Raw genomic sequence first — 26,001 nt, forward strand, 5'->3', positions numbered from 1 at the left:
TAAACCCTCTCAAGTCTCTCTTTGTAAAAACATGTTCCGTGCCCACCATGCCTGCTCTAGTTACTGTGCCCTCTCTCACTTTAGTTCATGGCCAAACTTCTTCAAAGGCTTGACTCCACTTATTGTCTCCACTTCCTCATCTCCCATTCATTTCTTTTTTATTTTGTCTTGTTTCCCCAACTTTTCATCATGGAAAATTTCAAACATAGAAATGTTGAAAGGTTAGTACAATGAATACTCTTAAACCTTTCTAGGTTCTATCATTAACATTTTGCTTTTGTTCTCCGTGTGTGTCTCTCTTTCTGCATGCACACACACATACACACACACACACACACTTTTTATTTTACTAAGCTATTTGAAAGTAGGTTGCTTCAGCGGGCATCTCCTAAGAATGACATTCTTCTACACATCCACCACTCCAATGTCATATCTTAAGAAAATCAACATATTTTTATGAAATCTAATTTCAAGTCTATATTTATTTTCCCCAGGTCGTCTCAAAAAAATATCTTTAAAAAATGTTTTTAAAAAAGCCCTTCCTGGTCCAATCTAGTTCCATGTGTTGCATTTGGTTGTTATATCGCTTTACTCTCTTTTAATCTAGAATAGTTTGTTTTCTTTTTTTAATTTTTTAAAATTTATTGAGGAGAGAGAGAGAGAGAGAGAGAGAATGTTGCTCCACCCATTTATGCACTTATATGACTTATGCACTTATATGATTTATGCACTTATATGACTTATGACTCCTATATGTGCCCTGACTGGGGATCGAACCTGAAACCATGGCACATCAGGATGATGTGCCAACCAACTGAGCCAGCACTGGACTAGTCACATTTTAATTGTTCAATAGCCACAAGTGGCTAGCAGCTCCCAGTTGGACAACATAATTCTAGTGGTTTTCTGGAGCATTAATATTCTAGAGAATAATACTTTATAGGTGATGTTAATAGCCAGAGGTTGGCCTATATTAGTGATGTCTGAGTTTGACTCCTGGTTAGGGGGCTACTACCAGATCTCTCCATTAAAAATATACTTTTTCTTTGCAGTTGTATCTGGTCATTTTTGCATCTTGAAAATATAGAGTGTCCCCATAAATGTATACACACACTTCAAATAGTTATAAAGGCAGTGCTTATTAAAGTACATTTCATTTTCAAAATTGAGCTATCAACTGTCAAAGTGTGTGTACATTTTGGGGAGGATACCCTGTATACTGTGCATCCCAATCATTCACTCTTTGTAAAACATTATTTTTAAATGTGTTGTGTAATATTTTGATCATACAAAAAGTTTCAAGACTAACATAATGAAGACCTGTTTCTCCACCACTTAACTTAAGAAATGAAACACGACCCTACAGCTGAGGCCCCTGGTACCTGTCCTTGATCACATCTTCTTTGTTTCTCCCCAGAGGCAACCACTTTCCTGACTGTGGTATCATTTCCATGCATTTTTGTGAACTTTTACTACATATGTATACATCTCAAAACAAGATAGTATTTTGCATATTTTTGAGTAACAGTTTTATTGAAATATAATTCACATACCATGTAATTCACCTGGTTAGAGTATACAGGTCAATGACTTTTAGTATATTCACACAGTTTGCAATCATCACCACATTCAACTTTTGAATATTTTCATCACCCCAAAAGAAACTCACTGTGCAAGAATATTCATAGTAGCATTATTCAAAATAGCCAGAAAGTAGAACAACTCAATGTGTGTCAACTGATGAATGGAAAAACTAAAATGTGGTATACCTACAAAATAGAATGTTATTTGGCCATAAAAAGGAATAAAGTACTAATACATGCTGTAACATGGATACACCTTAGAAACATCATGCCAAGTGAAAGCTGGATAAAAAAGGTAACATACTGTATGATTCCATTTATATGAAATGTCCAGAATAGGCAAATCTGTAGAGACAGAGAGTGGATTGAGGTTGCAAGGGGATGGAAGGAGGGCAGAATTGGGAGAGACTGGTAATGAGTACAGGGTTTCTTTTTGTGGTGGTGGAAATGTACTAGAATTAGTAGTAATGGTTGCATAATGTTGTGACTATACTAAAAACGACTCAACTGTGCACTTTAAAGTGATTAAGATGAGTTCATGTTATGTAGATTTTATTTACTTGACTTGTAGACCTATCACTCCAATCTCTGTTTCCATCTTCACACTGTGTTCTCTCTTGTATGGGAATTTAGGGCTCACCCTAATCTAATGTGACCTAATCTCCATCTGGCATGACCTCAATTTGACTAAGTGCATCTGCAGAGAACTTACTTCCAAATAAGGTCAAATTCTAAATGAATGTGAATTTTTGGAGGACATTATTCAACCCACTGCAAGATCCGAATTAAATGTTCTGACACGTGAAGTTATGACAGTGCCTAGCACACGGTAAGTACTGTGAAACAGTTATGGTCACTTCTTTGACCTAATTTCTTGCCTCTCCCATAGTTCTAGCTCTAACCACATCAAAATGCTGTTTTTACTGGTATTTTATTTTCTTTTAAAAATGTTTTAATCCTCACCCGAGGATATGTTTTTATTGATTTTAGAGAGAGGAAGGGAGAGGAAGATGGAGAGAGAGAGAGAGAGAGAGAGAGAATGAGAGAAAGAGACATTGATCAGTTGCCTCCTGTATGTGCCCCAGCTGGGGATCTAACCCTCAACCTAGGTATGTGTTCTGACTGGGAATCAAACCTGAGACCCTTTGTCAAGTGGTCCAATGCTCTAACCAGTGAATATGCTGGTCAGGGCCAAAATGCTTTGTTTTTAGAATATGCCATGATTCTTGTTTCGCACATACCCTTCCTCTGCCTTGAAATGCGTTCCCTCCCCTCTGCCCCTGGCCAATTCCTACTTACCCACCAGGCCTCACTTAGAAGTTACTTTCTTTATGAGGCCCACTCCTATCTCCCTAAATCTGGGTGAGCTGTCCCTGTATTCCACCCCAGTGGCTGCCGTTATCATAGAGTGATGCTATAGAGAATGGAAGCTTACATTAGCTGTGGTGGGTAGGGAAGACCCTCTGAAGCGGGGGCATTTGAGCTAAGGCCTGAAAAATGAGGATGAGGATGAGGCAGAGTAAAGCCAACACACACACACACACACACACACACACACACACACACACAGCCTTGAGAAACCACTTGGTGCAGTGCTGCAATGGGAAGCAGTTCTGCACAGTGTACAGTGAGCGAAGACGGAACAGAATAAAAATGAGGCTGAAGAGCTGGGAGTTTAGATCCACCATCTCCCTGGCCCAGTCATCCTGATTTCAGGCACGCAGGGCTACATACATGAAAATCTTTACCTTCGCACCTACCCATCCCTATGTCTGGAATGTGGTCCTTGCCTTCTCTGATTAATAATGAAATTCGACTCATCCTTCAAAGCTGAGTTTAAAACTGTTTACGAAACCTTCTTCCATTCTTTAGCAGGAAGTAATCACTCCCTCGCCTCATGCCCCAGAGCCCATATGTCTCCATAGTACTAATCACATGCTGACTGTATTTCAGCGAGCTGTTTACATGCCAGTCTGCCCCACCACGGTGAGTCCCCTGAGGCAGAGGCTGTCTCAGCCACCGCTGCAGCCTCTCCTGGTGCCTTGCCCGGAGCCTCGCCCACAGTAGGTGCTCAATGAATGCTGTGACATTTACTTGACGAGTGGGAGGTGCTTAGCACTACTAATGGCAGAACAGGAGGAAAACAAAAATAATAACAACTTCTGGTTTAGCACACATTTTCCCATTCATTACCTGATCGGAGCCTATGAAACAGCTGAGACAGGCACTATGAGCTCCTTTTTTTTTGTTGTTTGTTTGTTTTTAATATATTTTATTGATTTTTTACAGAGAGGAAGGGAGAGGGATAGAGAGTTAGAAACATCGATGAGAGAGAAACATTGATCAGCTGCCTCTTGCACACTCCCTACTGGGGATGTGCCCGCAACCAAGGTACATGCCCTTGACCGGAATCGAACCTGGGACCCTTGAGTCCGCAGGCCGACGCTCTATCCACTGAGCCAAACCGGCTAGGGCTGAGCTCCGTTTTAAGATATTAGCTGAGGTCCAAGGGCACACAGGTGGTATATAGTGGGAACTAAAGCCTACTCCGGTCTCCTTACTTCGGATTCAGAGGAGGGGGCCGGAGGGGAAAGACGATGGAGAGCATTTTGAAGATACAGGGCGTAAGGCAATGGGCTCGGCTGCAGGGGAATGGTACTTTGGTGGGTGGACCCGGGAGGGATCCCGTCGGCTGGGGTGGAGTTAGCAGCCCCAGCAGGGAGGGCACAGTATTCCTCTCCCCGACTGAAGCAGCTGGAATAGGTTGCAGCACCATCCCCCAGCCCTGGGGCCCGGGAACCTCTGACCCTGCAAAGAGAAGCCGGGTGTTCACGGGTGTTCGGGTCAGGTGGCTAAGATGACGTTAATGCTGACATGATAGCCGGAGCCTGCCTCTCAGTTGCTATGACAACCGAAGCTTGACTCCTGGGGCCTTGCAAGGTTGACCGAGGCGGGGTCTTCGTTAACTGAAATGAGGGAAGGACATCGTGTGGTGTGTATGTGGATGCGCGCAGTGGAATAAAGACGAAAAAGAGGTATATTCAAGACCCTGTTTAGCTCACTGATTATCCACCTCGGAAATATTAGAATCCATCCGCGCAGTTTTAAAAAAATCCCGATGCCTACACCGTCCCCCGGACCCGTTAATCCAACCTCTGGGAATGCCACTCGGGCATCACCATATATTTGTGTTCCCAGGTGATTACAATCGAAACCAAAGTTGCAACCCCTGCTCTGTGGTGGGAGGTGAAATTCTTGCGACCTTCCCAAGATGGCGGCTCCCGGGCCGCTTCCGCTTCGACGTGCGCCGACAGGAGGCGGGCTTTCCGGGGGCGCATGCGCGTAGCGTCTCTTCGCCCCGGGAGCCGAGCTCCTTTCCCCCCCGCCTCCATTTTGTTCGCGGACGCTGGGGACAGTGGGAGCAGATCTATTTCCGGGTTGGCAAAAGGGGCGGCGGCGGCGAGAAAGGGAGCTCGCCGGGCGGGGGTCGAGCAGAACGGGACCAAGTCGGAGAGGAGGCGGCGGCGGAAGGTTTGCTGCCGGAGCCGCTGTGGCCAGGTCGGAAGGGGGCCGGAGGGGCTGGGTCTGTCGCTGAGATGACCTGCGGATCTGAGTGGGAGGGAGAGCCGGGGGAGGGGGATTGGGGCGTGGCTTCAAGAGGGAGAGGGGCATTGGAGGAGGGGCCTGGAGGAGAGCGAGGGGGCCGGGGGCGGGGCCTGGGGCGGGAGGCCGGGGCCGGGGCGGGGGCCGGGGACCTGCAGGAGCGGGGGCGTGGGAATCCTCGCGGGGGGAGTGGTCGGGAATTGTGGGGCGGGCGCTGGCCGCGAAAATGGGGAGGGCGGTTATTGAGAGGCAGGAATTGGGGGGGATCCTGAGCTCGGGGCGAGGAACGAGGTAACCGTGCGCCAAGTGAGGGAGGCGGGGAGGGAAGACCTGTTGGGAACCGGTAGTTCACAGGATGCTCCGATGTCGGGAGGTCAATAGGACATTTGGGGGGTGAGCTGAGCGAAAACGGATGGTGGAGCGGTGGACGCGGGGAACTGGACGCTAGAGGGAATGTGGAGGGCGTTCGTTTGGTGGGAATCCCAGTGGAGTCGAGGCTGGAAGGGGAAGTGTGGCGATGCCCCGGCCGCACCTGGAGGGGAGTGTGCAGCTTGGAGCGGGCTGCCCGGGGGGAAGGTAGAAGCCTGAAGTGTGAAGCTTGGGCAGTGTGTGTGCTGGAGTTCTGATCAGGAAGGAACGTTCTTAAAAGATAACCCAGCGGTGACGAACTGGAAGGACTGGTGTGGACTGCCGTTCGGAATTTTAAAGGGATTGGAGTAATCTGTGACGGCTTTGGGCTCTCCCAAGGTCCACGCTGTTGTTTTTTGCCTTACAGTTTCTGTTTCTGAATGACCTACTGAGTGCTTTTGGTGTTTGTTTCCTCCTTTTACAAACCGCAAAAGAACCCGCAGGGAATAAGGACTGTTCTAGCACACCTATGGATTTACTCAGTAACTTTGAGGCAAATTGTTAAACCGCCTCATTCCCCCCCCCCCCCCTTTGAAATGTAGGTTTGGTCCCCCCTTTGAAATGTAGGTTTGGTCCCTCACGGCTCCTAAAAGATTGTGTTAGCCAAATAAGATCTTTATTTTTTTTAAATTTTACTTACTGATTTTAGAAAGAGAGCAAGGAGAGAGAGGAAAACACCAATTCCACTTATTTATGCATTCAGTGGTTGCTATGCTTGTATGTGCCCTGCCCAGGGCTTGAACCCACAACCTTGGCATAGGTGTATGACGCTCTGACCAACTGAGCTACCAGGTCCGGGCTCCCAAGTGGGACCCTTAAGTGGTTCTAAAGAAGTGATCTCTGAAAACAAGGTTGAGATGCTGCTATTGAGAAGACTCCTCTTTCTGGGTTTCTTCCTCCCAGTCCTCCTGCATCTCTATGCTAGGGAAGAGTTGGTGATTTGATACATGCCCCCCTCATCCCCCACCCCACCCTTTTTTAACTTTTCTCCTCAACTTTTAGTAGCCATGAATTTCATATTATTGTATTACATTGTATTGGCTGCCATCAAGATAGAGCTAGGGAAGTTAGAGTTGGGGTGAATGAGGTCTGTTGATGGAGAATAGGGGAGAATGCAGTCTAGCCACCCAGAATAGTTTACTCTTTAAAAAATTTTTTCCCCATTTCTCAATTACTTTGGTCTTTTTTTTTTTTTTTCAGAGAGGAAGGGAGAGAGATAGAGAGAGTTAGAAACATCGATGAGATCGATCAGCTGCCTCTTGCACATCCCCCACCGGGGATGTGCCCGCAACCCAGGTACATGCCCTTGACCGGAATCGAACCCGGGACCTCTCAGTCCACAGGCTGACGCTCTATCCACTGAGCCAAACCGGTTTCGGCAATTACTTTGGTCTTGACAAACACTGATTTTCCTCATGATGTCTTTGAAAATTCACTGAAGTGTAATATTTTAGACAGTTGAGCCTTTTGTTTTGGTCCATTCACTTTGGCCCTGTTGCCAGTTGGTGGAGACGAGTATGCTTGTGGACAATTTTAACTTTACTGTTAATCCTTTAAAATCTTGACTGTTTTAGCTTTTCCTTTGGGCATAATACCCTACATACTTTGCCCATAGGTGAACTTGTTTAGTGTAGAAGTGTTCCTGAAAGTCTTGGCATTTCTGACGTCTGACGTGGATTTGCTTAAGGGTGGCAGTTCCCAGTTCTCCCTTACACCTGATATCAGAGCAGTGTTTACTTAGCTAGTACTGATTAGTTACATTATGTCAGCACAAAGGGGAAATGCCGGGGAAGGGGGAAGGTGTTGAGAACAGTGGAATTTTCAGATTTTACTTTTAAGAAGGGAAGAGAGGAATCCTGTTCCTATTGAAGAGAAAATTGTTAGGTGTTCTTTCTTGACCTCTTGAGCTCTTTGATAGTCACCAGGTGTACTTGAGCCTTTTTTCCTATTGCTCTTGAAATAATTCGGAAATTTGTGACTTGCTGGTTCAGGGTGTTTCAGCAAACCATAGTCTTCATACTAACTCCAGGAAGAGCTGCATGCTATGAAGTATGTACACTTATTTGAGAGTAAAAACCTACTTAATGTTTTGCTGTCATTTCAACCTACAGTGTGTCTTTTGGTTTGTTTTTAGGAAGGTTTTGAAATAAGTTAATAGAGGCTCAGCTTTGGGAAGGCTTTTTAAAAATATATATTTTTTTGATTTCAGAGAAGAAGGGAGAGGAAGATTGAGATAGATACATCAATGATGAGAGAGAATCACTGATTGGCTGCCTCTGGAATGCTCCTCACCGGGGATCAAGCCCTCAACCCGGGCATGTGTCCTTGATGGGAATCGAACCCTGGACCCTTCAGGCCACAGGCCGACGCTCTATCCACTGAGCCAAACTGGCTGGGGCGGAAGGCTTTTAATATAGCCTGCTTGTTTAACCTAATGATTTCCCATTTTTTTTCCTGTCCTGTTATGTTTTTCCATTGCTCTTCTTGAGCCAGTCCTAAGTGGAAATGGCAAATTACATATTTTTCCCCTCCTTTTTAGTCTCTGGTGGACTTCTTGTCTGTGTCACAGTTTGATACCACCAAATTGAAAGGATTCTTGATTTCTTCAAATGGAGTGGGTGACAAGCTGAGCGAGCGGGTTTCCTGGGCCAGAGAATGGATTATGTCAAAGCAAAGAATAGTTGCAGAAACACAAACCGGCATCTTGAAGCTGTGACTAACATTTTGGCAACATACTTCCCTTTGCCAAATAACCTCTTTTCTTCTTGAGTGTGATTGTTGATCTCCTTCTCAAAGTAGGCTCTTGTTGCTACTGTTCTTCACACAACTCCCAGCAGAAGTTGGCAGAGTTCCAGCTGACTGTCTCTTGAGGGATGTGCCCCGGATTAGAGTAGATGGCGTGTTCCATGTCAAAATGAGGCTCATTGGCACATCCTGAGAACTGCTCTGCAAGGACAGAGAGGCAGTACTCTTCACTGAGTGTGTTTGTATTCCTTTATGTTTTTCCTAAATTCAAATCTGTTTCTTATTCATCTGGTGATTAAATGCAGAATCATTGCCTCTGTCTAGCTTTGAAAGACCAGGGTATTGAGGAAGAGAGAGAAAAAGAGATTTCCGACATTTTTTCTTCCACACTCACTCCCAAGCCTTTGAATTTGGGGAGCCACAGGCTAACCTTCCAGGCACTGCTTGGTATATTACAGAAGGGTATTTAAAACACTGCATCGAACTGTATGGAGAAAAACAATGTTTGTAGGGAAAAAAGGTGATGTATTTGCTAATGTCTGTGTCAGTCTTAGATTTTGACTTAACATGTGGAAAGAGCCTGTGGAGGCAAGTTATCAAATAGAGCCAGGAATTGGCTTCTAACTTGCCACTTAGGCTTGGCAAAGTTATAACAATTTAGAATGGCTATACTAAATACTTTGTTCTACTTAGTAAATGCTCTTTTCAGTATTTTCTACTTAGTAAATGCCCTTTTGTTTTTCAGGGGATAGTTAGTTGAAGATAACAGTGCCTCTGACAGGTCTTGGGGTGGATTATGATGATCATTCCTTGTTCTATATGACAGAGGTTCTGGTAGCATTGGAGACCCCAAGATAAATCCTCTTGTTGGTGGCCCTGGATTTGGCTTCTCATGCCATCATTAGCCCAGTTCCTGATGTGCAGGTTTGGGAAACTCAGCAGGTTCAGATCCAAAGGTTTTATTTGTGTGTGTGTGTTTTTAAAAAATCCTCATCCAAGGATATGTTTATTGATTTTTAGAGAGAAAGGGAGAGAGAAACATTGATGTGAGAGATCTATATCAATTGGTTGCCTCCTGTATACCCCCCAACCAGAGACCGAACCCACAATCTAGGTATGTGCCCTGACCAGGAATTGAACCTGCAACCTTTTTGGTGTTCTGGATGATGCTCCACCCAGCAGCCAACTGAACCACCCAGCCAGGGCCAGATCCAAAGGTTTTAACTCTGGTCCAGGGCTTTGATTGTGGTAACGAATGCGATTATTAGAGTTGTGTTTAAACAAGTCTCAGATCTCTCTTTCCTGAAGAGTATCTTGAAGTTTGGCAAATCTGTATTTTTTTTTATTTAAATTCTTTATTGCTTAAAGTATTACATGAGTTTTCTTTTCCCCCCATTGACCTCTCCCCAGCCACTCCCACCCCTCAGCACATGCCCTCACCCCCCTACTGTCTCTGTCCACTCTGTCCACTGGTTATGCTCATATGCATGCATACAAGTCCTTTGGTTGATCTCTTACCCCCTCACCTCCCACCTTCCCTCATAGATTGGACAATCTGTTTGATGCTTCTATGCCTCTGGTTCTATTTTTGTTCATCAGTTTATGTTGTTCATTATATTCCACAAATGGGCAAACCTGTATTTTAAGGAATGTGTGTAGCTTTCCTCCCCATTCTTATCATTGATTTAAAAAAATTTTTTAGTTTTTTGAATTTGTGGATTCAAGTAAGCTCCATTTAGATTTTGAGGCCCCTCAGTGGAAATAATTTATTTTTAGTCAGTGTTTATAATATGTCTTTAGTACAAATTCATCAACCTACTTTCTGTGCTTATAGGAATGCTGAATTCCATAATCCCTTTTTTCTCCCAATAATCCCTCTAACTGTGAACCCACAAACTGAGTATGTGCCTTGGCTGGGAACTGAACCGAGGACTCTTTGCCGCATGGGATGATGCTCCAACCAGCTGAGCTATATGGGCCTTGGCACTGGTAGACATTTTAAATGTTTCCAGTCATCTGCTATGACAAACTGTGCTCCAGTGAATAATCATATATATTTGGCCTTTTGCGTATGTGACTGTATCTGTAGGGTAAGTTACAAGGGTGGGTTAAAGTAGGTTGACAGTTGTTCCTATGGAAAATAATACAATAATTAATAAATATCAATACAAGAATAGCCCTGGCCAGTATGGCTCAGTTGGTTGGGCGTTATCCCGTGCACAGAAAGGTTGCCTGTTTAATTCCTAGTCAGGGTACATGCCACGGTGTGGGTTCAGTCCCCAGTATGGCACATGCAGGAAACAGCAATCAATATTTCACTCTCACATTGATGTTTCTCGCTCTCTTCCTCTCCCTTCCTCTCTAAAAATCAATCAATAATAATACAAGAATAAATTCTGTGTTTTGCATACTTACAACTATAAACCTACTTTTGCCCACTCCATATAAGTAGAGTTGCTGAAGCTGATTTTTTGGGGGAAGGGGGGGGCCTTGTTATTTACTTATTTGACAAGAATTTTTGAGCTGCTATGTGCCAAGCACAGGGCTAGGTGCTGGAGTTATAGCAGTGAACAAAACTGACTCAGTCCCTGCACTCACGAAATTATGGTCTAGTGAGGAAGATCCATTAAACAAATAACTGCTTTTGCTATGAATGCTTTGGAGCCCTTGCTGGTGTTTCCCAGTGGTTAGAGCATTGGTTGGCACACTGAAGGGTTGCACGTTTGATTCCTCCACCCCTCCAGTTGGGGCATGCAGGAGGCAACCAATCAATGTGTCTCTTTCACATGGATGTTTCTCTCTCTCTCTCTCTCTCTCTCTCTCTCTCTCTCTCTCTCTCTCTCTTTTCCCCTCCCTTTCCCTCCCCACACCCCCTCCTCTCCCCTCCTTTTCTTCCACTCTCTCTAAAAATCAATGGAAAAATTATCCTTGATTGAGGATTAACAAACAAAAAAAGGCTTTGGAGACAGCTAATTGGAAGTCTAACCCAGGTTGATTGGGAAGGAGGATAGTTAGGGAAGATCTGTGAGGAATTGATTAAAAAAAAAATCTTTTTATTGAGTTCAGAGAGGAAGTAAGGAGAGAGAGATAGAAACATCAATGATGAGAGAGAATATTGATCGGCTGCCTCCTGCACACCTAACACTGGGGATCCAGCCAGCAGCCCGGGCATGTGCTCTGACCGGGAATTGAATTGTGACCTCCTGGTTCATAGGTCAATGCTCAACTGCTGAGCCATGCCAGCTGGGCAGGAATTGAGATATATTATATTATATTATATTATATTATATTATATTATATTATATTAATTTTTATTGATCTCAGAGAGAAAGGGAGAGGGAGAGAGAGAGATAGAAACATCAACGATGAGAGAGAATCATTGATCGGCGGCCTCCTGCACACCCCACACTGGGGATCGAGCCCACAACCCGGGCATGTGCCCTTGACTGGAATCAAACCCGGGACCCCCCCAGACCTGTCCACTGAGCCAAACCGGCTAGGGCAGGAATTGATTTTTAAGGCTGAAACCTAAAGGATGAGGGGAGAACAAAAGACTGTTTTCGGTAGTGGACATGGCATAGGTGAAGATTCTGAGGAGGGAAAGAACATGGCTGTTTTGAAGAATTGAAGGAAGTTCCAGTGTGTCTGGACCTTAGAGAGTGAAAAGCAGAGAGGTAGGAGGCAAGGCTTCAGAAAATGTGAGTTCTCCAAAAATGAATAAATAGCGTAGTGAATTTTGAGTGCAACCTTGATGGTAGAGATTTCTTTCTGTCAGTTCTTCCCACAGATATTAATTTATTGGTGTTAATGTTAAAACCATCAATATAAAGAAATTTGATGCTTATATAGTGGAACATGTTTTCTATAAGAATTTTCCTAGATAAATCCTATTTTAATGTTGATTTATTTTTAGGTACTGCAAATTCAACTTGTGTGGCTGGATTAGGTCTTAAGATTTTAGGATCTTAGAAATTGGTTTAGATATTAGTGATTATTGGGGAACAATTCTTTTATTTTTTACTAGAGACCCAGTGCACGAATTTGTGCACAGGTGGGGTCCCTCAGCCTGGCTGGCGATCGGGGCTGATGGGGGCCATCTCACCCAGCCCCGATTGGGGCCGGCCAGGTGGAGGGACTGCAGGAGGTTGGCCTGCCCTGGGAGGTTGGTTGTGGGAGTTCACTGACCACCGGGGGAAGCTCCTGCATTGAGCATCTGCCCCCTGGTGGTCAGTGCGCATCATAGTGACTAGTCAACTGGTCACTTGCTTGACCGGTCTTAACGGTCACTTAGGCTTTTATTTATATAGATTTTTTTAGAGAGATAGAAGAAGGGGAAGGAGAGAGAGAGAGAGACGTTGATTTGTTGTTCCACTTATTTATGCATTCATTGATTGATTCTCGTATATGCCCTGACCAAGGATCAAACCTGCAACTTTGGTGTATGGGGATGGCACTTTAATCAACTGAGCTACTAGGCCAGGGTCTGGGGAGCAATTCTTAAATAATGGGGATGATGGAGTGTTAGTTTGCTAAACCTACTGAAACAAAACCTACTTCTAGGGAATATTGACTATTTTTTTGGTAAGCCTTATGGGGCTAGAGAAAGAGCACAGATGTTCTTATTATGAACTGGTGAATATAATAGTCTGTCATACCCTTCTAGACCATATGTCTTAACGTGACACATGGCTCTTGTTGGACATACAAATGAATCAGTAGCCCAAGGGCCATTATGAAAAAGCATGAAAGCATTTTTATCTGCAAGTATATTGACTTTTTTCAGAAACCACAGTACTCTTCCTCAAAGCCCAGATGGGTCTGTTTGATTTAGTACCTTTAATGTGTAATTGGATCAGCTTGTCCCATTTTCATAACTTAAATTAGACTCTTGGTTTAGCTGCCCATCACTAGTGATCAAGGAATGAAAAATGTGCAAATTTTTCTAGCATTTCAGCCAGGAACATCTGTGTATCTGATGGCTTAAGGGTATTAGAGTGAGAGAGAAGAGTCTCCTCTACAATGAAAGTCACAGCTTTGTTAGTAGATTATCTGTGGTGAGTTGGGACTTAATATATTATCTTTGAATCGAGGCATGACACTTCTCTCCATGTGAATTCTGGATCAACATTTCATGGAACATCTGTTTGTTTTTTTTCAGGCCTTTTCATACTGGAGACTGTCATCACTGCATTTGCCTTACTTCTGACTGTTCTTGGTATTTGCTTTCCTACTTTTACTAGAGGCCTGGTGCATGGATTGGTCTACCGGTGGGTTCCCTTGGCGTGGCCTTCGGGGATCGGCCGAAACCAGCTCTCTGACATCCCCCAAGGTGTCCCAGATTGCAAGAGGGTGCAGGGCCTCTAGTATGCATATCTTTGGTTAATCTCTTCCTGCCCTCTCCCCTCCCCCTTCCCTCTGAGATTCATCAGTCTGTTTCATGTTTCCATGCCTGTGCGTTGAGCGTCTACCCCGTTGTGGTCAGTGCGCGTCATAGCTACCAGTTGAACGGTCGCTTAGGCTTTTATATATATATATATAGACTAGAGGCCCGGTGCACGGATTTGTGCACTGGTGGGGTCCCTCGGCCTGGCCTGCACGGATCAGTGGACCTTCGCACCGCCGCAGCCTGGCCTTACCCTACCCGCCAGCTCATCAGGCTCCACCCTGCTATCCACATCGATCCCGCACAGCATGAAGTAGTGTGCAAAGTAGCAAGTGGCCAGGGAGGAGCCCGAGCCCAGGCTGGGTGCTGCGCCACTCCTGCTCATCCCGGCCCCGCTGCGCCTGCTGCTGCTTGGGCACGCAGGGGGAGTGTCCACAGGAGAGGCTCACGCTGCCGCAGCTGCGCTCACCAGCCATGAGCCTGGGGCCCTTCTGTCAGCTGAGTAGCACTCTCGCTGTGGGAGCTCCTGCGTTGAGCGTCTGCCCCCTGGTGGTCAGTGCATGTCATAGATACTGGCTGGTCATCTGGTCGCTTAGGCTTTTATATATATACTAGAGGCCCGGTGCACAAAAATTTGTGCACTGGCGGGGGAGGTGGGGTGTGGGGTGTGGGGGTGTCCCTCAGCCCCACTTGTGCCCTCTCACAGTCTGGGACCCCTCAGGAGATCACCACCTGCTGGCTTAGGCCCGCTCCCCGGATGGCAGATGGCAGGCCTGATCCCTCGGTGCCTCCCCTGCCTCCCCGGGTCATGCACACAGCAGGGCCAATCTGGGAGTTGGGGTGCCACCCCAGGTCGCGCACATGGCAGGGCCGAACCGGGGGTTGGGGTGCCGCCCCAGGTCAGGTCACACACAGGACGCACACGGACTCCCACCGCCCCAGGTCACAGATAGCAGACCCAGATGGCGGCAGGGCAGGCAGGATGGCGCTGTCCCGCCCTGCCTGCAGTATGCAAATTAGCTGCCATCTTTGTCGGCGGTTAATTTGCATATCATGCTGATTAGCTAGTGGGAGGTGTAGCGAAGGTATGGTCAATTACCATGTTTGTCTATTATTAGATAGGATAGATATTTGGGGTGTGCTAATGAAGAATGGCAAATGGAAGTTGAGGGCTAGTGATATGATGAGATGTGGCTAGCCTAGAGAAAAATTTTTTTGTCATCAATAACTAGGTCTCAACTTATCTTGTAATCGCCTTTTAACCTAATTAATAGTTTCTTAGAACTTCTAAAGATGTTTGTTAACAGATATTGGTTACTTTTTGTTTTTTAGTTAGGGCATTAAATTGAAAACAAGTCCTAATAAGGATCTAAGGTAACTGATTTTTTTTTTTTTTTTTTTAAGGTAACTGATTTTAAGATCTATCCATTTTTGTGCTTACCTTTACAATTAACTTTGGTCATGACCTGGAAGTTCCTCAGATATTTGACCTGTGGTGTAGGGAAGCTCTGGTGTGGTGAACATTGTTTGGTTACACCCACGTTGTGGCAGAGATTCAGGTCACATTAGGCAGTCTGCTTCCATTAGCGTTGCATTCAAGACACAGGTTCTAGAATCAAGCGTAATAGCCCGGGATCTCTTTAATGGTTCCAGGGGTTTCTAGCTAAATATCGGTACTGCACCTGTCCTGTAATGTTGACAATCTCATCAAAAGTGAGTATTTCCACTGTGCTTAATGCTTTTTTGCTTCTGTCTCCTGGCAGTTCTTTGAGGGCTTTGATGATCAGGGCAGAGGCTGAAGGCTCTTCCTCAATCTCAGTCTGTTCTGAATGGTCAGCTTCAGTTTAATCCTTACACCTTCCAATCGCTGGTTGCTTTGGCGATGTCATCACCAATCTTTTCTTGGAGACAGGCCAGGGGGCCATTCTTAGGGGTCAGGGCAGACGTGGCACCAACTTCCCCACCGGTGCACCTCCGGTATATGACTTTGATCCTGTTGGGGTGGAACTTCAGTGGCATGGATAGTGGAGGTGGCTTGTGTTGGATGAACCCGGACTCAGAATGACTAAAGCAAGTTGCACCTAAGCCTCCTCTGAGCCAAAAGCCGAAAAGCTCAGAATTTTATATATAAATATTTTTACACTAGAGGCCTGTTGCACCAAAAGATTTGTGCAACAGGCCTTCCCTTCCCCTGGCTGCCGGCACCGGTTTTCCTCCGGCACCCGGGACCCAGGCCTTCACTCCGGCCGGAGCTGCCTTCAGCATTCGCTGCTCCAGCCAGAGCCGCCTTCAGTCTTCACTCCGCTGCTTCATGCCTATGTATGCAAATTAACCGCCATCTTTGTTGGTGGTTAATTTGCATATTTCACTGATTAGCCAGTGGGAGGTATAGCAAAGGTATGGTCAATTACCATGTTTGTCTATTATTAGATAGGATGTTGTCACAAATTCTGTTTTGTTGACTTTGATTCCTGCTTCCATGCCAGAGGGTTTCTTCATATGCCTGATAATTCTTGTCTACCTGTTCATGAGGCACTTGTTCTGAGTATGGAGCCCTGGCTCATCAAGTGGTGGGCGCCCCTTCAGAGTGAATTGGTGGCTGGTCAGTTTCCTCAGAGAGGATCCTCCACTCTTTCCTAGAGAGTATGTTCAGCAGCAGGTGTTTTGGGAGCCAAGGCAGAAAAGAGAGATGGGGGAGAGGAGAGTAAAGGTAGATTTTTATTTGATCCCCCTATTTTCAGCTTGGCATGCCTTCCCTTATCTGTGACTGGTCCCTTGGTTCAGAGGCCCTCTGATTCAGCTTCCCCAATCTTCTGCCTGGCAGTACGGGCAAGGGAAAGGGGATCTATTTCTTATACAGATTTTCAGCTAGTTCTCCTGTTTTAGTCCCTCCTCTTTTCCTCCATCCAGAGGTACTAGGTGCCTCCAATTTCTGAGCCTTTTCTGAAATTCTGTGGTAGGAACCTGCTTCTTTCCACTGCAAGTGTTTAGCATTTTCCTTTCTGTAAAGTTATTTATCACGAGTGCATCTGCTTTCCAGCTTCCAAAATTTTTTAAAAATATATTTTTATTGATTTCAGAGAGGAAGGGGGAGAGAGAGAGAGAAACATCCATGATGAGAGAGAATCGTGGATTGGCTGCCTCCTGCAAGTCCCCCACTGGGGATCGAGCCTACAACCTGGGCATGTGTCCTTGACCGGAATCGAACCTGGGATCTTTCAGTTCACAGGCCGACACTCTATCCACTGAGCCAAACCAGCTAGGGCTCCAGCTTCCAAAATTTTGTTGACATCTCTCTTTCTGGTGTTTCTGCTTTCCTACTTTCTTTGTTTTTGTGTGTGGGGTTTTTTTGTTTGTTTGTTTGTTTGTTTGTTTATGTCTTTAAGAAAAAGATCTCAGCATAATTTTAATGGTGTTTTATGATAAAAATGCATGCAGCGTATTCATGTTTAGCCAATATACTCATTAGCTATTTCGTGCTGATAGTTATTCAGATAATGTCTGTGTAGTTGATTACTAATACTCCTTTAGTATTTTCCAGACTTCCCTACCATCAAGAATGTTGACTATCAATTCTCTCTTCTGGGAAACTTAGGACTTTAGAAGGTCAAGGATTAGGGCCCAGGAATCTCTCTGTATGTTTTTTTAACAAATGCCCTAGGTTGTGTGTTGACTTCAGGCAAGTTTGAAAACTGTTTTAGAAGGGTCTTATCTTAAATCTCCAAGGCAAACTCCTTAGGCTTCCCCTAATTTTGCTTTTGTATTCAGACTATGTTTTAGTCTGTCTAGCTTTGGTCTGGATTTCTAAATTAGAATGTGTGTTCTTCATCTGATTAATTCTTCTCTTCTCCAGTTAAATGCTGGCTGATGGTAGTAACTTTGGCCTTGTGTGACTCCATTTTTTAGCCAGCATTTCTAAATCCACTGGTTCCTGGGATGTGTGGGTGGGGAGGAAATAATAGTTATGAACATTGAGCTACTTTCTGCATCATTTTGTTGTCCAAATCCAGGAATTGTTTTTTTAACACTTAAAGATTTTGTTGTTGTTGTTGTTAATCTTCACCCGAGAATATTTTTTCATTGATTTTTAGAGAGAGTGGAAGGAAGGGGGAGAGACAGAGAGAGAGAGAGAAACATTGATGTGAGAGAGAAACATCGATTGGTTGCCTCCCACACAGGCCAACCGAGGCCGGGGATTAAGCTTACGACTAAGGTGCATGCCCTTGACCAGAATCCACCCTTCAGACTGCAGGCCAATGTTCTATTGAGCCAAACTGGCTAGGGCTGCCATCACTTTATATGAGAGGACTTGGCTCCTGGGTTACCCTGTATTTGGGGATAACCTGTGGTACCTGATATTTACCACAGCAAGTAGTGTGTGAATAAGTAGATTCCTGACTTCACATTTTTAGGGCTTTTAAAAAGTAATCTGGGACAAGAGGAAAGAGTCATGGAGAAAAGCTGCATTATTGGGATGTATACTTATGTTTTTATTAAAGAAATTATATGTGAAAGGATTTCATTATGTAGTTATATATTGTTGTTCGGCCTCCTTCCTTTTGTCTTCCAGGGTTATGTGCTGCTTGTAACTGAAAAATCATTGATCTAAAGAGTAAAACATCCAGGTTTAGTTGTAGAAGTCCTAGGATTTTCAGTTTCAATATTCACAGTGGGTATGTGATTTTTATTGTTGGATCAGTCAGATTTGCTGCAGAGTTGAGTTGTCCATGATTGAAAAATGCCTGCAGTTGGAAATAGGATTTTTCCCCCCTTCATGGAGTAACCTTGAAATTTTAATTAATCCATCATGATAGAAATCTGTTTCACCAGAGGTTTGACTGAATTGAATTTCAAGGCGGAGAAGAGTGCTGAGGGTTATTCTCACATATACAAAGCATTTGGCGGTGGGGAGGGTAGTAAACTTTGTATAACATGGAAGTTATTCTAGTCTGTTTCCTTGTATTTTAAAACAAAAATGCTTTAGTGGAGACCCTCTACTGCATTCTGCCCTATCACACATGGAGGTGTGTTCACAATTCTGTGTTGACATCAGTTCCCATGTAATTATAGGGACCTGTTTGGCTCCTGCTGTTCGTTAGTCTCCGGGCGAGGCATGTGAATACTCTCAGGTAGCTCTGGCTCTTCTCCCATGTTGGGGTTCTTTAGCTTAGGAGCTGGATGCCATTATGCCATTATGGTAATGAGCTCCTGCCTCCCCATGCTATACTGCTTCTCAGGAGCAAAGTTGAAGGGCAGGTCTACAGGAAGGCAGATTATCATCAGGTAACTTTTAACCCTGGAAAGCTTCCAGATGGTACATAGGTCCCTAGTTGTGCTTAAACCCAGAGATCAAGAGCAGTCTGGGATTAATGAAAGAACTGATTGAATTTATGGTTTCCTGTAGGTGTGAAGCTGTTGGTTCGTTTAGACTTTGGGGTATTATAGGCATATTAAATGGAGAAGGGTACTACTTTTGGATTTGGAGGATGACCTATAAGGCCTCAGGTTTCATTTCCTGCTACTCTTATCACTGTATTCTAGCTACCCTGGCCTTCTTACCAGTTCTCTAACACATCAGGCTCATCCCCATCTCAGTGGCTTTTCACTTGCTGTTAATTCTTTTTGGAATGCTCTTCTCTGAAATGGTCATAGGGCTTGCTCTGCTCATGGAGACACTTCTTTGATGAGCCAGCCACTCATCTCTGGCCTCCTTTCCCTGCAATTCTATCTAAAAGAACGCTATACTTCATCCTATCCCTACATTCTCCCTTTGTGATTTTCTGGTGCGTGTGTTTTACTTATCAGTAACTGAGATAATGAGTAATTAAAGCATAGTGATTAATCACAAAAAACAATATGTAATTATATATGTGTTTTCCGATGGTCTTAGGCGACCCCTGTGAAAGAGTCGTTCGACCCCCAAAGGGGTCGCAACCCACAGGTTGAGAACCACTGCACTAGAATGTAAGCCCCAAGATTGTAGAAAATTGTTCAGCTTCTAGAACAGGGTTTATAAACCTCGGCATTATTACTAGTATTATTTTTTTTTAAATATATTTTACTGATTTTTTACAGAGAGGAAGGGAGAGGGATAGAGAGTTAGAAACATCGATCAGCTGCCTCCTGCACACTCCCTACTGGGTATGTGCCCACAACCAAGGTACATGCCCTTGACCGGAATCGAACCTGGGACCCTTGAGTCTGCAGGCTGACGCTCTATCCATTGAGCCAAACCGGTTAGGGCTACTAGTATTATTTTTAAAAAATATTTTTATTGATTTCAGAGAGGAAGGGAAAGGGAGAGATAGAAACATCAATGATGAGAGCACAACCTCTTTTTTTTTACATATATACCTACTGATTTCTAATCTGATATTACTAATATATTGTGAATGGCTTGTCATTTCATTAAATGTTAGTGATATCTCATTAAAATATTTTTACTGTACTAAAACTATGAGAAAAATTAGAGAATACCAATAAACATAGAAAGTGTTACAAGTATCTATAACTTTTGTTAACATAGATTGGCTGCTTCCTGCACACCCCACACTGGGGATCAAGCCCACAACCCAGGCATGTGCCCTGACTGGGAATTGAACCGTGACCTGCTGGTTCATAGGTTAACACTCATCCACTGAGCCACACCAGCTGGGCAACCTCAGCATTATTGACATTTTCGCCTGGATAATTCTTTGTTGGGGGGAGGGGGTTATCCTATGTGTTATAGAATGTATAGAATGTTTAGCAGCATCCTTGTTTTCTGTCCACTAGATGCCAGTAGCATCCCTCATTGGTGTCAATCAAAACTGTCTGTAGACATTGCTAAGTGTCTCCTGGGGGACAAAATCACCCAGCTGAGAACCACTGTTATAGAACAACTGGAGGCCTGGTGCATGAAATTCATGCACTGCGGAGGGGGGGGGGGCGGGGGGGCGGACCGTCCCTCAGCCTGGCCTGCGCCCTCTCGCAGTCTGGGACCCATTGTTCCTTACTGCTTGCTGCTCCTTACTGCTCGGCTTGCTGCTCCTTAGTGCTGCTGCGGAGGCAGGAGAGGCTTCCACCACCACTGCTGCACTCGCCAGCCGTGAACCCGGCTTCTGGCTGAGCAGCACTCCCCCTGTGGGAGCACACTGACCACCAGGGGGCAGCTTCTTCATTGAGCGTCTGCCCCCTGGTGGCTAGTGCGCATCATAGCGACCAGTCATTCTGGTCGTTATGCCATAAAGGTCACTTAGGCTTTTATTACATAGACAGATGCTTTGGCACCTGGTGGGTGCTCAATAAATATTTATTGGATGGTGGGTGAATTCATGAATGAATGAATTCAGCAAGTTAACAAATTTTAGAACATTGAACTATGTGCATAGCCTCATGTTTCTCTAGATACCGATTCTTCTGTCTTCTGTTTCTGGCACATTGATCCACTAAACACCTATTAGAATGGCCAAGATCTAAAACACTGACACCACCAAATACTGAACAGAATGTGGAGCAGCAGGAACTCTCTTCATTGCGCTTGGGAATGCAGAATGTTACAGCCACTTTGGAGGGCAGTTTGGCAGTTTATTACCCTGTGATCCAGCAATCATGCTCCTAGGTACAGGCAGTCCTCGGGTTATGTCAGACGTACGTCGTTTTGTGGTTATGTCGCCATCTCCCATTTATTTATTAAAAAAAAGTTCCATCATTTTGACATATGTACATATGTGCTTTATGTTTTTTATTATTTATTTACCACAAGTAAAGGTCAGGAATTGTTACCTTTTAAATTTTTTTTACTGTTTCACTTCATTACTGCTGTGTATGTGCTTCATGTGAGTGACATAGGTGCTTATTTAAGTGGGTTCTGACTTACGGTGAAAATTGTGTTACGTCACGCCGTAGGAATAGATCTCTGATGTAACCCGAGGACCTACTGTATTTATTCAAATGAGCTGAAAACTTATGTCCACACAAGGATATTTATAGTCGCTTTATTCATAGTTGCTAAAGTTGGAAGCAACCAAAATATCCTTCAGTAGGTGAATGGATAAATAAATTGTGGTACGTCCAGACAATGGAATATTATTCAGCGCTAAAAATAAATCAGCTATCCAGCCCTGAAAATACACTGGAGAAACTTAAATGCCTAAGTAAAGGAAGCCAGTCGGAAAAGGCTACCTATTATGATTCCAACTATATGACATTTTGGGAAAGGCAATTCTATAGAGACAATAGATAAGTGGTTGCCAGAGGTTGGGGGGAAGGATAGTTGAATAGATAGATCACAAATTATTTTAGGGCAGTAAAACTCTTCTGTATGATAATACAGTGGTGGGTAGTTGTCATTGTACGTTTTTCACAACCCATAGAATGTACACCAGGAGTGAACTTCAATGTAAACTATGCACTTTGGATGATAATGAGGTGTCAATATAGATTCCATTGTCACAAAGGGACCACTGCAAGGTGTAGATAATTGGGGAGGCTTGTGTGTGTGTTGGGGTGGGGGGAGGGTGCAGGGGTATATGAGTGCTGTTTGTACTTTCTGTTCAGTTTTGCTTTGAAACTAAAAAATTAAAATGTATTAATTAAAAATATTAAAACAAAAAGAATAATAGGTATCAGAGACTATAGGTGCCTTACGAAGCCTAAAATATTTATTATCTGGCCTTTTATAGAAAAATTTACCAAGCTCTGGACTATATCATAGTGGAACTAGTAAATGAGGTGCTCAGTTTCTCTGGTGTCATGCCCAGTCCTATAGTTCTCCTGGTACTTGGTGTCTCTATTGGCAAAGTTCTCATGAATTTTTATTTCATTTGCAGGTATATGAGTGACCTAAAGCTGCAAATTAAAACGGAGAGAGAGCAGTGCCAACTGCGAGCTGGGCAAGGATGCCAATTCCTCCTCCCCCTCCACCCCCTCCTGGTCCTCCTCCACCTCCCAGTTTTAATCAGGTGGGTAATCCTGCCACTCGGCTGTCTCAAAACCTTAGTGGATATTTAAGGCTTCCTGGTATAAGCCATACCGCACTCAAAGACTTGTGGTGCAGGAAGATGGAGAATAAACAAGTCAAGTCCTATCAATTAGTTCTGATATTTGAGAGGTCTTCTGAGGACCTTAATAGCTTCTTGCTTTCTTGTCCTGGTTCAGTCTAAATCAGCAGTTCTCAACCTGTGGGTTGCGACCCCTTTGGCGGTCGATTGACCCTTTCACAGGGGTCGCCTAAGACCATCCTGTATATCAGATATTTACATTACGATTCATAACAGTAGCAACATTTATGAAGTAGCAACGAAAATAATTTTATGGTTGGGTCACAACATGAGGAACTGTATTTAAAGGGCCAGAAGGTTGAGAACCACTGGTCTAAATGGATATTTGGACAGGTGGCATCAGAGTAGGAACTGATGTTTCCCTCCTAAAGCTTGTTCTTAAAGGTCAGTACATCATTTCTTTGGCATCTTTGAGAAAAGGGGTAGCAATTTCTGGTCGTTGATTCTTTGCTACCATCTCATCTTCTCCAAATCAGTTAGTTTTACAACCAAATCAATCAAGTCTAACACCCCATCAAGAAAGAAAGTTTATGGAATGTATTAGTAAGAAGACTTAAAGTGTCAGTAATGGGATGTTTAAAACTAGTGGAGCAGGGAGAGGTGGAGAAGGCCTCGGGTGATCAGGGCCGGCAGCCAGGCACCGGCAGTGGGTGCGAGCGGCGGCTCCATTGCCGGTTGCGGGTGTGAGTGGGGCTGGCACTGGCAGCAGGTGTGAGGGGTGGCTGCCAGCCCCAGTCGCTCCTCAGGAGCAGGGGGAGGTGGAGAAGCCCTGAGCGGCGATGTGTGAGCGGTAGGTCTGGCGCCAGCAGCAGGCAGGAGCACTGGGTGGGACTGCGGTGTGGGAGCAAAGAATTTTCAGTAACCACCAGAGGCTCGCCCTGATGAGAGCGACCCGCGCCCTGCCTCGGTCTGGCGCCCAGCACCCCCTCATCTGCTCCACCATCCCACCGCAGGCAATGCCCGCCATGTTCTGCGCACGCCCCCTGGTGGTCAGCGCACGTCATAGTGACCAGTTGTTTGGTTGTTCTGCTGTTTGGTCTATTTGCATATTAGCCTTTTATTATATAGGAGATTATAAGAAAACTAGAAAATACAGATAAACATAAATAATTCTTATCAGAAGTTAACTTTTGCTAGTATCAGTGTGTATCCTTCCAGAAATTTGCTGTGTGTGGGTTTTTCTTCCAAATGAAATCTAGCTACTGTGCGTTGAACTTTTTTATTTTGTTTTGTTAATCCTCACCTGAGGATATTTTTCTATTGACTTTTAGAGTGGTAGGGAGGGGAGAGAGAGAGAGAAACATTGATGTGAGAGACGACACATCAGTTGGTTGCCTCCCGTATGCTCCCTGACCAGGGCTAGGGATCTGAGAACAAGTCTACATTCCGAGGTACATGCCCTCAACCCATTAGTCCAAGGGCCAACGCTCTATCCACTGAGCAAATCCAGCAAAGGCCATTGAGCTTTTATTATGCACCAGACACTGCTAGGCTCTTGACAAGTATTGTCATTTCTAAAAACTACCTCGTGAGGTAAGTTCTTAGGTTACTGATAGAGAAAACTGGAATCATGCTATAAATATTGTTTTATAATGTTTTTTACTTGAGTGTGGTAAACATTTACTATCATGAAAAGATATTTACTTAAACTTCTTTAAGAGCTTATCTGGCATCCCATTGTTGGTTATTATTGTTCTTTTTGGTTTAACTTCTAGATTATTTTCAGTTTTGTGCTATTATAAACTGTGTTTTTGCTATAATAGTAACATGTTTGTGCACTTATTCAATTGTTTTCTTAAAGTCAGTTCCTAGAAGTAGAATTCCTGTGCTAGACTTTTAAAAGGTGTTTAACACATAAATCACTTTCTAGAAAGATCATACCAACTTATCTAACTGCAGGTAGTACAAAAGAGTGCCTATTTCCCTGAATCCTTATGACCACCATTGGGCAGTTAGTTATTCTACACATTTTTGGAACATTTGCCAGGTGCCAGGTACTGTACATCATTGCTCACTGGTTCCTGCCTTCATAAAACTAGCATTTTTTTGTTTGTTAATCCTCACCCGAGGATATTTTTCCATTGATTTTTTTTTTAGAGAGTGGAAAGGAGAGGGAGAGACAGAGAGAAACATCAATGTGAGAGGGACACATTGATTGGTTGCCTCCTGCATGCACCTCGACCAGGGCCAGGGAACCTGCAACCGAGGTACGTGCCCTTGACTAGAATTGAACCCAGGACCCTTCAGTCCTCAGGCTGACGTTCTATCCACCGAGCCAAACCTGCTAAGGCAAAGCTAGCATCCTTTTTAGTTACAATTTTAACCTTCACCAATGTCATAGGTGGATAATGATAATGTGTTTCACCCTGTATTTCTTTTTTGTAGTTGATTTTTTTTTCATATTTGCTGGCTTTTTTTTATTTTTATTTTTTTAATATATTTTTATTGATTTTAGAGAGGAAGGGAGAGGGAGAGAGACATAGAAATCTCAATGATGAGAGAGAATCGTTGACCGGCTGCTTCTTGCAAGCCCCTCACTGGGGATTGAGCCGGCAACCCAGGCATGTGCCCTGACTTGGAATCGAGCTGTGATCTCTTTGTTCATAGGTTGACACTCAACCATGGAGCCACACCAGCTGGGTTCTTTGATTTCTTTTACATAGTATTGTTCATATTCTTTGCTTATTATCCTGTTGATTCCTCAGTCATCTTTGTATTTTAATGCTCTATAGATTTAGGACACTATCTTTTGTGTCTATCATATGTTACATTTGTCACAGATGATTTTTCCTCCCAGTATATTACCTGTTTATTTACTTATATTCCTAATAAATAATTTGTACTAAGCAAATCTATTGATCTTTTCCTGTCTTTTATTTTTCTTTTCCTGTATTTTAGTTGTCATATTTAGAATGTTCTTCCCTTAGCAATTTTTTAAATATAGTATTTCTGTAGTTTTTACACTTAAATATTATAATTCAGCTAGAATTGTTTGAGAATAAGCTGTGAGGTAGAAATGTATTTAAATTTATTATTTTTTTTCAAAAATTACCAGTGTTATTAACATCTTGTATTTAATAATCTATTCTTTCTGATGAAATATACTTTTATTATTTCTTATAATGATCTGGGCCATTTATCTTACTGTCTATCCCTGTGTTCCTGTTGTAGTTGGTCATAGCATGTTTCAACATTTAAATGAGATAAAGGCCTAGCAGGGGTTCAGTAGATGTTTGCC

The 26,001-nt window shown here is 43.9% G+C and overlaps 1 protein-coding gene across 5 annotated transcripts in view; it reads left to right on the forward strand.

Moving 5' to 3' along the window:
* Positions 1-4,960: 4,960 nt before the first annotated feature.
* Positions 4,961-26,001, forward strand: part of WIPF2 (WAS/WASL interacting protein family member 2) — a 33,519-nt gene continuing 12,478 nt past the window's right edge. For 2 of the 5 annotated variants that reach the window (XR_009449338.1, XM_059670951.1), the window contains exons 1-2: positions 4,962-5,141; positions 22,533-22,664. Coding sequence is in view for 4 of the 5 variants with exons in the window: in XM_059670951.1 (XP_059526934.1) it covers positions 22,602-22,664 (63 nt within the window). In the remaining variant the exon portion in view is untranslated. Of the gene's footprint in view, positions 5,142-5,388; positions 5,580-8,393; positions 8,578-22,532; positions 22,665-26,001 lie in introns of those variants that run through there. The other 3 variants (XM_059670953.1, XM_059670954.1, XM_059670952.1) reach the window with 3 other exon arrangements.

This window comes from Myotis daubentonii, chromosome 16 (assembly GCF_963259705.1).
Source record: "Myotis daubentonii chromosome 16, mMyoDau2.1, whole genome shotgun sequence".
Lineage (NCBI taxonomy): Eukaryota > Metazoa > Chordata > Mammalia > Chiroptera > Vespertilionidae > Myotis > Myotis daubentonii.